Below are 14,619 nucleotides of genomic sequence, written 5' to 3'. Positions count from 1 at the left end.
GACATGGCTATTTGATCCGTGAAACAATAAAGGTCACCTGGCAGATCATTTGAATAACATGGTCAGCACTCAGTTATAAAATATGGTTGTGTGAACGTAGCCTTATGGGAAGACCAATCGGCCATCTAATATGTATGAGGGTCTACTGAAAGCTGTGCCAAGGGTATGGACACTTTTCCTGCTTTTTCTTTTACTTGTATTCACCACCTTTAGGAAAGCTGGATTGGATGTCACAAAATGCACCTATTTTATTTCTATCTCAGGGAAGGAAGTTTATTGGTGATCTTTTGCTGGATGGGAAAATTATTTGGCAAGAAAGTGGTCAAGCCTTTAACTCTCCCAGTGCATGGGCTACACATTGCAAACGTCTAGTTAACCCTGCAAAGAAATCTGGCTGTGGATGGGCATCAGTACGGTACAAAGGGCAAAAGCTGGATCAGTACAAGACTGCATGGTTGCGACAGAATCAGCTTCATGGCTCGATGACGACTGAAGGAGTAAGAGCATAATTATTTCCTTTGTTGCAAGTGTCTTTTGTGCACCTCCGCATCTTCTCCTATTTTTAATACATATGCTTCCTGCAGAGTCCTTTAAGTGAAGGAGAAGAATATGATTTACTTGAAGTGGAGGGAGATGTGGACTCGAGATGTGGAAAGATATGTAACATGGAACCAAATGGCAGCAAAAAAGAACAAGGTACCGTAATAGATAAAGCAAGCTGAAATTGTGGATGATGCCTAAAAACTTGTATTTTGTTTCTTTTGTTGGTCATTTAGATATACAGTTTATGTTGAGGAGCAAACAAAATGTATTGTGCACTAGGAATGTAGATAACTTACTATAAAAAATAAAAAATGACAATCACAGGGCCGCTAGTCTAGTATCTACTAGTTCACACTAGATATGTTTTGTTTTGTGAACATTTGGGCTATGTTCACACAATGAGCTTTTGGTGAGTTTTTTTTACATTGTAGATTTTCTGCACTGACTAAGTAAAATGGATTACGTGCCTTTTTTTTTCAAAATATCTCACCAGAAACTCATCATGGGAACATAGGCTTACAGTACGTGCAGGGCAGAAAAGGACACTGAACTGCTGGAAGGTGATGAAGTTGCTACTTTCCCATATTAACCCCTTTACCCCCGAGGGTGCTCATGACATATTCTACTTCATGATAGTGGTAAAATTTCTTTGCCATGACTTGCGTTTATTTGTAAAAAAAAAATGGGAATTTGGCGAAAATTTTTAAAATTTTGCAATTTTCCAAATTTGAATTTTCATGCCCTTAAATCAGAGATATGTCACACAAAACACTTAGGCTACTTTCACACATCCGGTGTGTGGGGTCCGGCGGCGTGCGGCGAAAAGCCGGTCCGCCAGATCCGGCTTGCAGCCGTGACACCGGATGTGTATGCGGCGAGACATACGGCTCGGACATGATTTAAAGGAGCCGCAGGAGGAGGTGGACAGAGGCAGCCGCTGAGAGACAGCTGCTGAAAGGGAGGGGAGGGGAGGGGAGGGGAGAGGAGAGGGGGGTGGAGAGAGAGACATGGGGGGTTAACACTTAGTGTCCAGGCGAGAGAATCTCTCTCTCTTGCCGGGCACTTGTGGGGTTAACCCCACAGAGAGATCTCTCTCTCTCACCCAGACACTGTGAGTGTTAACCCCACAAGTGCCCGGCGAGAGAGATCTCTCACAAGTGTCCGGGTGACAGAGAGAGATCTCTCTCTCTCTCGCCGGGCACTTGTGGGGTTAACATTCACAGAGTCCGGGCATGCGCTGTGGGAAAAGCCGATCCGGCGCTGACAAAAAACGTTGCAGAGAACCGGGTTGCTGAGGTCGATCGTGTACTGCCTTCCTTCTCTGTTAGCTCCCTCACCTTTAGGAGCGGGACCTCACGACTCTCCTGCACCCTTGGGTAACGCTGAGTTGATGTTGAGGGCTAAGGGCCTCCCGTAGCTCCTCAGCTGCTGTCTTCCTCTTGTCCTCCATCGCGCTTGCAAAGGTGCTGTCACACTTAGCGATGCACCAGCGATCCCGACCAGCGATATGACGTGGTCAGGATCGCTGGTGCATCGCTAAGTGGTCGCTAGTGAGCTGCCACACAGGCAGATCTCACCAGCGACATCGCAGGGGTCGGGGGTCACTACTTACCTGTCAAGTGAGGCGATCCTAACGTCCTCCCGCCCGGGTCCACGCGTCGCTCGTCGACGCCACAGGAAGCCCAGCAGGAAGCTGATGACGAGAAACAGTCCAGGACGTTCTCGCGCGATCAGCGATAACCAGCGGGGGAGAGGTCGGAGGTAAGTGTATATATATAACGTCACAAAAACCAGTGACTTTATAGCGATATTGCTAGTGATATTGCTTAGTGTGACAGGCCTTTAAGGCACATGCAGAAAGTACCGGACGTTCAGCAGTCGGTTAGGATAGCAGTCAGATCCTCAGTCTTATCTAAGAGCTCTCTGGTTGAAGATGAGGAACGGAGATAGTGTTTCAAAGTCCAAGCTTTGCTGTATTCCCTTGAAAGGAGAATGTGTATTTGGATCAGTTCTCATTTATCTTTCGGAAAAATCTTTGGGTAAAAAGAAATAGCTGCCAGAGCCAAAAATCTTTAGGAAAAAATCCTTTCGGCCATCACAGGCCCAAAGCCTTCAATACAAAGAGAAAGGTAAATCGGGTCGCTGGAATTATCCTAAAGTTGGAAGAGGAAACAATATCTTCCAAAACTAGTGTCAAGAGTGAGTAGAGTTGAGCGAATATGTTCGGAATCTGTCACCAAATCCGAATTAGCCATATTCGAGCCTTACATCCCGGGGAAGGAAGCTTGAATACAGAAATATTCCACATTCTCACAGAGAAATGGGGTCATCCAGGTGTGGATCTATTTGCAATCACCAGAACGCAAAAGTAAAACCAATGTTTTCCCTGGATCCCAGAGACACTTCAGCGGGAGTAGATGCATTCGCCCCCCCCTCACCCCCCCCCTCACCCCTTGAAGGTTTCTCACATATGCATTCCCTCCAATTCCACTACTGCCGAGAACACTGCAATAGATCAGAGCAAAACGTGTCAAGATGATCCACATAGCTCCAATGTGGCCAAAAAGAGGATGGTTTGGGGCGCTAGACCTCCCTAGAGACTAAATCTAGCTGCCTGACTTCTGAAGCCTCAATCTTAAGAGCCAGAGGCCTCTCAGAAGGGTTGATTCAGACTCTCTAGAAAAGCAGAAAGCAGGACACTAATTCAATCTGTGCTAAGACCTCTTTCATCCGGAGATAGCTAAAATACTGGATTTTATGCAGGAAGGATTGTCAAAAGGACTAAGACCAAGTACCCTCCAGATCCATCTATCGGCTTTAAGCTCTTACTTGGATACAAATCTGGCAGAGTACAGATGGATAAAAAGATTTGATAGCTGCCTCTCAAATAAATCCTAGAAGGTCAAATAGAAACCCATCTTGGGATTTGAATTTTTTACTTAAGGGTATAGTATAATCTGAAAAAAACCTCCAAAAAATATTTTCAGGATCAAAGACAAAAAGAAAACCAAGGTAGCAACAAGAATAATGATCCCTAAAACTTCACTTTTAATCAATATTTAAAATCTGGACAATCCCAGTTCATAGGGACTAGGGTTATATTTAAACAGACACCAGACAAAAAATAATAATAAATGCTCCGAGCCACTAAACTCGCCCTAATAGGCCCTAGCAGTCCCTGCCTAACCGCGGAGGTTGGCACCCTAATTGTAGACGATAGTGGCGCCCCCGCTCAACGTCGGTGACCCTAATACACCCTAAGAGACCCTAGTCCACGACGAGGATACACAGAAAAACACAAACACACAATAAACACCCGAAAAAACCCCTGGTGGAGAGACTGTATAACGTCTCTAAGATATTAGACTTATCTCGTACTGGAATCATGGGCATATAGACCCACCCTGAATAATATCTCGTAGTAAAAAATACTGATACATAGCAGCTTTTGATGACTTATCTCGTAATAAAAAAGGCTTATGCTGCAAAAAATGACCCCTTTTCTTTTTTGCCCCTGATGAACCCTCAGCATTTAGGAGGGGGAAACGCGTCGGGCTGGGCCTCATATCTTCTGATGGCTGATAAGCGTTAACAATTTCATAACGCTGACAGACTTATTGTTTGATGGATGGCAAAGTGTTTTTGTATTAGGGCAACCTGTTAATCAGGGAATGCTTTTTATTGCCGTCATTGTTTACATGTAGGACTATTATGTCCACTATTCATGACTTAATAAGCGTTTTGTACTTTATTTTCATGCCACTAATCTCCATCTGGTGGATAGTTTTTGTGGTTATTTAACCTGAAGTGCTTGGATTGTGCATTATTGTGGCTGCACTTTTTGTGGTTTACTGTATAAACTTTTTTTCTTTCTCTCTTTTGGGGGCTATATCTGGTCTGTCATTTTTTGCAGCATAAGCCTTTTTTATTACGAGATAAGTCATCAACAGCTGCTATGTATCAGTATTTTTTACTACGAGATATTATTCAGGGTGGGTCTATATGCCCATGATTCCAGTACGAGATAAGTCTAATATCTTAGAGACGTTATACAGTCTCTCCACCAGGGTTTTTTTTGGGGTGTTTATTGTGTGTTTGTGTTTTTCTGTGTATCCTCGTTGTGGACTAGGGTCTCTTAGGGTGTATTAGGGTCACCGACGTTGAGCGGGGGCGCCACTATCGTCTACAATTAGGGTGCCAACCTCCGCGGTTAGGCAGGGATTGCTAGGGACTATTAGAGCGAGTTTAGTGGCCCGGAGCATTTATTATTATTTTCCTCTTCGCCACGACAGCACCCACTGAGAGAGGGGATCCGCCCCCGGAACAGGAAACCTACAGAGAGATAAATGGGGCGGTCCCCCTCGCTCCCTCAGTTTGGTTTCCTGTTCCTGGAAAGGAACCCGCAGAAGAGGATACCTGGTCTGGTAGCCGCCTGCGTGCATAATATGAGCAGCAGGGGCCCCAGGACTGGAAGCAGCGTCGGGCGGAGAGGCGATTTTTTTTTTTCCCCCCCCAGAGCTGGTAATGCAGGTGAGGCCGGAGGTAAGAAAGGTGCCAAGGCTCACTGAATGGACGGGGCGTATACCCCCCCCCAGGAAGGGGCGAGAAGCGCATTACATATGCTATGAGGGCATATCCGGGATGGCGGCCGTGCGCCCCCCCGGGAGAAAGCAGAAGAGCCTGAGCGCCCAGGAGGTGGCGAGCGCATTACAGATGCCATGAGGCTATATCCAGGATGTTGGCCGTGCGACCCCCCGGGAGAAAGCAGAGGGGCCTGAGCGCTGTGACAGGCAGCGCTACGGGAGATCATACCTGCGGCAAGGGGTGCGGCCGGGTGCGTGGGGATCACTGTCCGGCGGCTGCTGCTTAAGCACTTCCAGCGGCGCTCCCAGGCAGAGGCGACCCAGAAGTGGTAGGACAACTTCCGGGGTCAACACAGGAGGCGGCGATGTGCAGATGGGGCAAAAAAAAAAATGGTGGAGCATCAATAAGAAAAACCTATAAAAAGAAGCCACGAGCATAGCGCCAGTGCGCAGTCATGTCATCCATAGATGACCCAGCTTCGCTCCCGTTAAATCAGCCAGTGGAATCCACACATGGCAGCAGACAAAGCGGTACTACAAGGAGAAGTAGTAGCACCAGAAGAAGTGGCAGCTCCAGGAAGGAATCTAGCGGACCTTCCAGACAAGACGAGCCCTTAGAGAAAAAACGTAAAGAGAAGAAACCGTCCCACGCCTCGCCTAAGCCTGAGTCGCGGACCCCGCAGCCGGTAGTTTACTGACGAAACTCACGGGTGAGTGTTTTTAGTCAGAATAAATAACTGATGTCCGTTTTTTCTGGTCCACACCCCCCTTTTTTAGGCCAAAAGAACGGAGAAGGCGAAAAATAGAGAGTGTGCCTTATGTTCTCAGCCCCTCCCAGACGGCCACCCTAAAAGATTATGTCAGTCGTGTACTGAGGAGGCCTTACAGGACGAATCCTCGCGGAAGAAGGAGGATATCCGAGCGATAATTAGAGAAGAGCTACGGGCCTTAGGCAGCTCCAGTAGTCTGGGAGGTCACTCCTCCGTGAGAGAAATAGGTTCACCAAGAGAGGGAGCTTCGCCGGCGTCAAACTCACCGTCAGAAACCGGGGATCTAGACTCTGATAGATCCCAGGAATACCCTTCCTCAGAGGATGAGGAGCAGACGTGCTTCCCTACAGATAGCGTCAGTAACTTGGTTAAGTCGGTCCGGAATACCATGGGGCTACCAGAGAGTAGGGACCCCAAGACTCCGCAAGACATAATGTTTGCAGGCATTTCCCGTAAAAAGGTCTGAGCATTCCCAGTGGTCCCAGCTATAAAAGAGCTAGTAAAAAGGAGTGGGAGAAACAAGGGCAGAGAACCTTCCTCCCCTTAACGTCAAAGCGTAAATATCCTTTTGACGACGAGGAATTGACGGCTTGGTCGAGAGCCCCCAAGGTGGATGCGGCAGTGGCTTCTACCTCTCGTAGATCCTCCCTGCCGGTAGAGGATTCAGGAGCGTTGGCTGACTCATTGGATCGTAAGACCGATACACTCCTTAAACGATCCTGGGAAGCATGTACGGCAGCTTTTAAGCCCGCAATAGCAGCCACGTGCACGGCAAGGTCAATGTTAGTGTGGCTGAATGACCTAGAGGACAATATTAAGAATGGAGTGGCCAGGAGTAAACTCCTGTCCTCTATGCCCCTCATTAAAGGAGCAGCTGCCTTCCTCTCCGATTCCTCAGCGGACTCTCTCCGTTTATCCGCTAGAGCAGCAGGACTAACCAATGCAGGCCGGCGGGCCTTATGGTTGAAGGGGTGGAAAGGAGACACGCAAACAAAAACTAAACTGTATGCTATACCCTGCCAGGGTAAGTACTTATTTGGTACGGAACTGGACGAGATCTTAACAAAAGCGGGGGAGAGAAAGAAAGGTTTTCCTAACCCGTATATTCCCTTTAATAGGAGGGCCTACAGAAAACCGCCGTTTGGCAAAAAGAAAGACTTTAAACCCCAGGATCGCTGGGGAAATAAGGACCCCAAACAAAGGGGCAATCTATTCAGAAAACGTCCCTTCAGAGGAGACAGGTTCCGCTAATACCAGTACACCGGTAGGTGGCAGACTACTGAAATTCAGCCACCAATGGGGGAAGGTATCATCAAACCCATGGGCCATTGATATCGTCTCATCGGGCCTAAAACTAAAATTCGTTCGGCATCCACCGAACCTCTTCCTATTGACTTCCATGAAATCCCAGATACAGCAGGAAGCACTAGAGATGGAGATTGCAGTACTGCTAACTAAACAGGTCCTGATAGAGGTCCCAGGGGACGAAAGAGGAATGGGCTTTTATTCTCCTCTATTTTTAATCCCAAAACCAGATGGCTCTTTCAGGACTATAATAAATTTAAAGAAGCTTAATACCTTCTTGAGGCTGAGGCCATTTAAGATGGAGTCAATAAATTCTGCAATAAAACTTTTGTTTCCCAGGTGTTATATGGCAGTCTTGGACCTAAAGGATGCCTATTACCATCTCCCCATATTCCGAGAGCACCAGAAGTTCCTGCGGGTAGCGGTCTGGTTCAAGGGTCGGATTCAGCATTTCCAGTTTGCGGCAATGCCATTCGGGCTATCCATGGCTCCTCGGGTATTTACCAAATTGATGCTGGAGGTGATGTCGTATGTAAGACTGAATGACACCCTACTGATCCCTTACTTGGACGACCTACTCGTAGTGGGGAATTCTGTTTCTCAGTGCGAAACAAGAATGGCTAGGATTATCTCATCCTTACAAACACTGGGCTGGCTAATTAACTGGGAGAAGTTCAGGCTAGAACCGGTGACCTGTCAGAGGTTCCTAGGCCTGCAAGTAGATTCCTTAAGCCAAAAATGTTTTCTACCAGACGCTAAAGCGGTGGCTATAATCAATAAGATACAAAATACTATAGGAAGACCCGTAATATCATTGAGACAGGGTATGTTCTTGCTGGGATCCCTGATATCGTGCATCCCAGCGGTGCAATGGGCTCAGTTCCACTCCAGAAAGCTACAGTGGGCTATTCTGCAGGAAACAGACTGCAGGGACGGTTGGAAGGGAAGATGTCCCTATCGCTGGAAGTGGTTAATTCCCTAAAGTGGTGGTTGAATGCTACCAATTTGTCAAAAGGAGTGCAATGGTGGGTAACTCCCTCCAAGGTGCTCACCACGGATGCTAGCCCCTTAGGTTGGGGGGCCCACCTGGAGGAGCACATGATGCAAGGCCGGTGGCGTAAACATGAAATAGAAACCTCCTCTAATGTAAAGGAGCTAAAAGCAATTTACTATGCGATGTCTCAATTTCTCCCGCAGTTAAGAGGAACCCACGTGAGGGTCCAGACAGACAATACCACCGCAGTGGCCTATATAAACCGACAAGGAGGTACGCGATCGGGACCGTTGATGTCTATTGCGGAAAAGATCCTAGAGGTAGCCGAGGTACATCTTCACTCCTTGTCGGCGCTCCACATAAGAGGAGTGGACAACTCTCAAGCAGACTATCTCAGTCGCCAGGTCCTATATCAGGGCGAGTGGGTCCTCAGCAGGCACGTCTTCGAGACGATAGCGTCAGAATGGGGCAGACCAGAGATAGACCTGTTCGCAACCAGAGCCAACAGACGCGTAAGAAGGTTTGCTTCGCTCTACAGGTCAGACAACCCAGACATTCTAGATGCCCTCCAAGCACCCTGGACATTCCAGCTAGCCTATGCCTTCCCTCCAATGGTTCTCCTGCCAACAGTAGTCAGGAAAATAAGACAAGAGAGGGCGAGGGTCATCTTGATAGCCCCGTTTTGGCCCAAAAGGCCGTGGTTTTCATGGCTGAGAGCCATGTCAATAACCGACCCGTGGATCCTGCCGCTGCACCAAGATCTTCTCTCGCAGGGACCCTGCTACCATCCACAGGTCAAAGCACTACACCTAGCGGCCTGGAATTTGAAAGGGAACTATTAAAGCAGAAAGGCTTTTCGAAAAACCTGATTAATACCCTGCTACAAAGTAGAAAAGAATCTACAACAAGGATATACGCCAAGGTGTGGAGGAAATTCCTGACCTTTCACCCAGCAGGGCTAGCCGGTGAACCACCCATTACGGCCATCTTAGAGTTTCTTCAAAGAGGCCGAGAATTGGGCCTCTCAGTAAATACTCTTAAAGTCCATATATCGGCCTTAGGAGCCCTATTTAACTATAATGTGGCAGCAAATAGATGGGTGACCCGTTTTGTTTCAGCCTGTCAACGATCAGAACCGGTGCATATTCCTCGGCTTCCGGCATGGGACCTTACTCTGGTCTTGGATGCCTTTACTCAGGCCCCGTTTGAACCCATAGATTCAGCATCAGTGAAGTGCCTCTCATTGAAAACTGCTACACTAGTGGCTTTAGTATCAGCTAGAAGAGTAGGTGATCTTCATGCTCTATCAATAGACCCTCCGTTCTTGTCAATAACACGAGACAGACTGATTTTGAAGACAGATCCGTCATACCTTCCCAAACGGGTAACTAAATTTCATAGGTCTCAGGAGATATACCTACCTTCCTTAAACGAAAACCCGTCAAACCAGGACGAGGTGAAATATCACACCTTAGATGTGAGGAGAGCTGTACTAGCCTACCTGGATAGGACCAGTCCCTGGAGGCAGAGTAGGTCTCTTTTTGTCTCCTTCCAGGGCAACAGAAAGGGGGCTGGAGTTACAACAGGCACATTATCCAGGTGGATTAGAGATGCGATCACAATGGCATATTTGGCTAAAGGAGAAGAACCTCCGCTGGGGATTAAGGCGCACTCTACTAGAGCCATATCATCCTCCTGGGCCGAGAGGGCAAACGTCCCAATTGAGCAAATATGTAAGGCTGCAACCTGGTCTTCTCCATCTACCTTTTATAGTCACTATAGACTAGATTTATCCTCTACCGAGGATTTGTCTTTCGGTAGATCAGTCCTTAACACTGTGTGCCCTCCCAAGTGATTATCTCTGGAAATCTCTCAGTGGATGCTGTCGTGGTGAAGAGGAAAAACCGGATTACTTACCGGCAATACTCTTTTTTTGTAGAGTCCACGACAGCACCCGCTCACTTCCCTCCCGTAAAACTTTTTTCACATGGGTCTCCTTGGTGGCGGAGATTGTAATTAAAATTTTATACGTGGTTAAACTTAGCAAACTTAAATGATGTAGGGGTAAGATAGATGAATCGCCCAAACAAATTGACTAAAACATGTATGGCGGTTCCTCCGTTGTTCTCGGTAACACAAACTGAGGGAGCGAGGGGGACCGCCCCATTTATCTCTCTGTAGGTTTCCTGTTCCGGGGGCGGATCCCCTCTCTCAGTGGGTGCTGTCGTGGACTCTACAAAAGTGTATTACCGGTAAGTAATCCGGTTTTTTTGTCTGGTGTCTGTTTAAATATTACCCTAGTCCCTATGAACTGGGATTGTCCAGATTTTAAATATTGATTAAAAGTGAAGTTTTAGGGATCATTATTCTTGTTGCTACCTTGGTTTTCTTATAGTATAATCTGCCATAGGATTACATTGAAACGCTCACTTTACGCATGTGGCTATGCCCACCAAGCGTAAAGTGAGAGCTTCATGTCCGGATGGTACCCAGGGTACCATATTCCTGTGAAAAAGAGAATTAAAAAAAAAAATAGGGATATACTCACCTTCTGGCGGCCCCTGGAGCCTTCCCGCCTCTCAGCCACGCTGCCAGCATCTTCTGTTCCCAGGGATACATTGCACGAATGACCTCTGATGACATAGCGGTCTTGCGTGATGCTACATCATCAAAGGTCATTGTCACAAGGCATCCCTGGGAACGGAAGTAGCCTGCAGCGTCGCTGAGAGGTGGGACGACTCCAGGGGCCGACAGAAGGTGAGTATATCTCTTTTTTTTTTTTTTTTTTTTTTTTTTATATTTTTAACATTCTATCTTTTACTAATAATGCATCAATAGTAAAAAGTTGGTCACACTTGTCAAGCACTATGCTTGACAAGTGTGACCAACCTGTCAATCACTTTTCCAAGCGATGCTTCAAATCGCTTGGAAAAGTGCAAGCATTCTGCAAGCTAAAAACGCTTGTGTTTTACGGGGAAAAAGCATGCGAATTCTGCATGCGTTTTACCCGCGGCAGACATTTCCGCAGCATTTCTGCAACGTGGGCACTTAGCGATTATCCCCTTCTGACAGTTAGGCTATCTGGTATATCTCTGTCACCACCCTTAGGAGCTCTTTCCTTTGATTACCGTCACGTCCACTGCATAAGGCTGGGTTCACATTGCGTTAAAGGGGTGCGTTTAACGCATCCGTTACATAGCAGTATTAATGCTATGTAACGGATGCGTTAACGCACCCATAGACTGCTATAGACGAGCACATCCCTAACGCATGTCGTAATCGGCATGCGTTAGCGATGTACCGTCATTCTGTGACGGACCCTCGGACGCGGTCTGCAGCGTCCGAGGGTCCGTCACTGCTAGCGCAGATGCTTAATAATGCGATCGCCGCAGGGAGTAGCGTTAACGCAGTCCGCTAACGCTATGCGTTGAATGGACTGCATTAACGCAATGTGAACCTAGCCTAAGGGATTTCTTTTTCTTTATAGATGTCTTTCACTCAATTGGACAATATGATATGTTGTTTTGACACAAATAAGATTAGAGGTATATGATGTCTTAACGCTATCCTATACATTACTGTTTAATGGAATTTGAATCTATGACTATGGATACATATATGTAAATATGGGTCTTCTGTGAATTTTTTTTTGCCATGCAGCACCCTGAGGAAGGTCTGATGTAGACCGAAACGTTTGTGAACCTTATTGTTGGATTGCATATTAAATCACTATAATTTAAGTTAATCAATTGTGACTGCCAAGTTTCTTGCTTATTGTGGAGACACGGGGTCAGCGGGTGCTTTAGTCTGTTTGCTTGAGACCACATGGACCAGGGATCATCCCATTAATCCCCCACTCTCCTTTTACTGTGGGCATAATACTACTCAGACAACACAGGGTGAGGGTAAAACGGTGTGCCAATAATTTATTGAACCACCAACAAACAATAACATATAGAACAGTCCCAGCAAATACCAGAGATATAGTGCAAATTACACTCTCTCCCTTCCACTGACTTGCCGAGATTAGAGCCACTTCCAGGACTGGCTACCCCCACTGCTTTTTGCAGGCACCCACAGAGAGGAGGTAACAACAAGCTTAGGAAGATAAGCGAGAGCAGTGTGGTAAGTGCCAGGTGACCTGATGTGTCCCAACCTGGATTTTTCACGACGTCTCTGAGGGTTCATTGATGGTCAGTGTAGCAGTTGACATCCTGTAGAGTCCTGTGGAACAGAGGCAAAGTGTCCTTATATAGTTCAAAACTGTCCTTCAAGCCATGATTCACAGGTCAAGGGGTATGGGTGATGAGGTTAACCCGCATTGTTTGATTATCCTTCAATGTTTGCAAGTCAATAAACTGCATGGCCTGGTATAATATGTAATCAACATATTGGCAAACATTATTGTTCAGTGACCTTGGGTCCCTGTTTTGCAAAGGTAACAGTACAACAAACTTTAGGAGCTGATGTAAGAGGTAAATAACAAGCATACATCAATTTACAAATATCCATTCAACCTACAAGAAGAGTCAATTCAGAAAATAGTCTGATTCTGAGCCTAAGGAATTTACGTATGGTATAATTAAGAAGAAATGCTATGTTGTCACACTTATCACTAGGTATTAATTGCCGAGAATGGTGTACAACAGCGCACACTCGGTTTGCATAATTTCTGTCATTGACCCAATGTCAGCACATACACCCGAATCTCGCTATGCGGGGATTTGATATAAGTCCCAATAGAATTTTCTCCCACAGTCAGAGGGTTCATTGTGAACCAAGACTAAAGCCCTCATTACACACTGCGATGTTGTGAGTTCATTTTCCTACAGTGACTCAATCATAACACTGCGATATCGCTAGCAATATTGCTGTAAAGTCACCGATTTTGTGACGTAGCAGCGATATTGCTAGCGATATCGCTACATGTGATACTTACCTCCAACCGGCTCCCCGCTGATTATCGCTGGTCGCGCAAGAAGCTCCTTGATCATTTCTCGTCGGCCACTTCCTGCTGGGCTTCCTGTGGCGCCAACGAGCGACGTGTGGACACGGGCGGGAGGACGTCAGGATCGCCGCGTCTGACAGGTAAGTAGTGACCCCCGACCCCTGCGATGTCGCTGGTGAGATCTGCCTGTGTGGCAGCTCACTAGCGACCACTTAGCGATGCACCAGCGATCCATATCGTTGTCAGGATCGCTGGTGCGGTGCATCGCTAAGTGTAATGGTACCCTAAGTGGCTGAAATTGCTTGTGTTGTAAGACCCCTACCGGCAAGGAACACAGCCAAACCCCTACCTTCATATGTCATCACAGAAAAGGGGGGGAAATTTTTCCTTCTGTGTGTCAGAAGAAACTGAAAAACCTTTGCTCATCAAATACAATGGCAATTAACTGTTGAAATGCATTCAAAGTGTTAGGCTGGGGTCACATGGCCATCAGTTCTCTCATGCGAGAGAATCTGGCCTATTATGCTAATGTCACTCAGATCAAACTCTGTCAGAGTTAGATCTGAGTGTCACATTAGAGTGATCCGATTCTCTCGCAGGAGAGAACCATATCACAGGTTCACAGAAGATGGAGAACTTAATTTTTACATCTCCTCCATTCTCTGTGTCTGCGGTAATCGGACTGCACACTGATGACATCCAATATTTCACCCGCACCGATAGACTTGTATGGTTGTGCGTGATTCGATTATCGGCATGACAAAGAAAACGATGGTCGGCTCTGCCCCATTAGGCCGAGTGCCATGTTATACGCTCATGTGAGCAAGCCCATAATGTTGGTACATTCCTAAAAATGTGTTACCAATTGCCACCATTTCTATATAAACTTTGTGTTCTCTTGAAGTGTTATTTACTTGTGTACATACACATTCCTTTTCTTACTTGAGAATTGTTGTCGTAGATCTGAGAAGCAGTCAAGTTGAAAGCCGTACACCCGTGAAATTTTCCACACTAGGCAGTCGGGATTCAGCCAGGTACAGTACAAAAGGATGCACTGCATGTACAAATATTTCTAAATCTATTTACCTACAGTAAAAAGGTATTTTTCTCTAACCAGATTTCTTCAAATTTCCTGAAATGTTTCACATTACCCAGCTAATTTTACGGTAAAATATAAATTTATATAAATAATCAAAAAGTGCAGCTCTGAAATGATCATTTATTTATTGTGTTTATATTTATTGTGTATAGAAAAGGCTTCTAAATCTATATAGCCCTAATGAAAAATTATTTACCACCATAAACCTGATAACTTATTCTGCCAAACTTTTACATCACTGTCCCACTCATCTTTCCACAATTGTTTAATTTCTCTCGATATTGGAGGGTCTTCAAGCTTGGACTACTCATTTAAAGTGGATTTGTCATAAGTTTTCATATGGCTAGTGTGTTAGTTTTGAAAATCCATGTCATAAT

General features: G+C 46.1%; 1 protein-coding gene across 7 annotated transcripts in view; it reads left to right on the top strand.

Moving 5' to 3' along the window:
• Positions 1–14,619, top strand: part of MPND (MPN domain containing) — a 145,559-nt gene that overhangs the window by 86,002 nt on the left and 44,938 nt on the right. For 5 of the 7 annotated variants that reach the window (XR_012220129.1, XM_073544578.1, XM_073544601.1 and 2 more), the window contains exons 3-5: positions 264–497; positions 585–696; positions 14,105–14,177. Coding sequence is in view for 4 of the 7 variants with exons in the window: in XM_073544578.1 (XP_073400679.1) it covers positions 264–497; positions 585–696; positions 14,105–14,177 (419 nt within the window). In the remaining 3 variants the exon portion in view is untranslated. Of the gene's footprint in view, positions 1–263; positions 498–584; positions 697–4,014; positions 10,448–14,104; positions 14,178–14,260; positions 14,310–14,619 lie in introns of those variants that run through there. The other 2 variants (XR_012220123.1, XR_012220124.1) reach the window with 2 other exon arrangements.

This window comes from Dendrobates tinctorius, unplaced genomic scaffold (assembly GCF_039654945.1).
Source record: "Dendrobates tinctorius isolate UK_male_01 unplaced genomic scaffold, ASM3965494v1 ptg000011l, whole genome shotgun sequence".
In the NCBI taxonomy this organism is placed as follows: domain Eukaryota; kingdom Metazoa; phylum Chordata; class Amphibia; order Anura; family Dendrobatidae; genus Dendrobates; species Dendrobates tinctorius.
The sequence above is the reverse complement of the archived record's forward strand: the minus strand, read 5'-3'. Positions and strand labels throughout refer to the sequence as shown.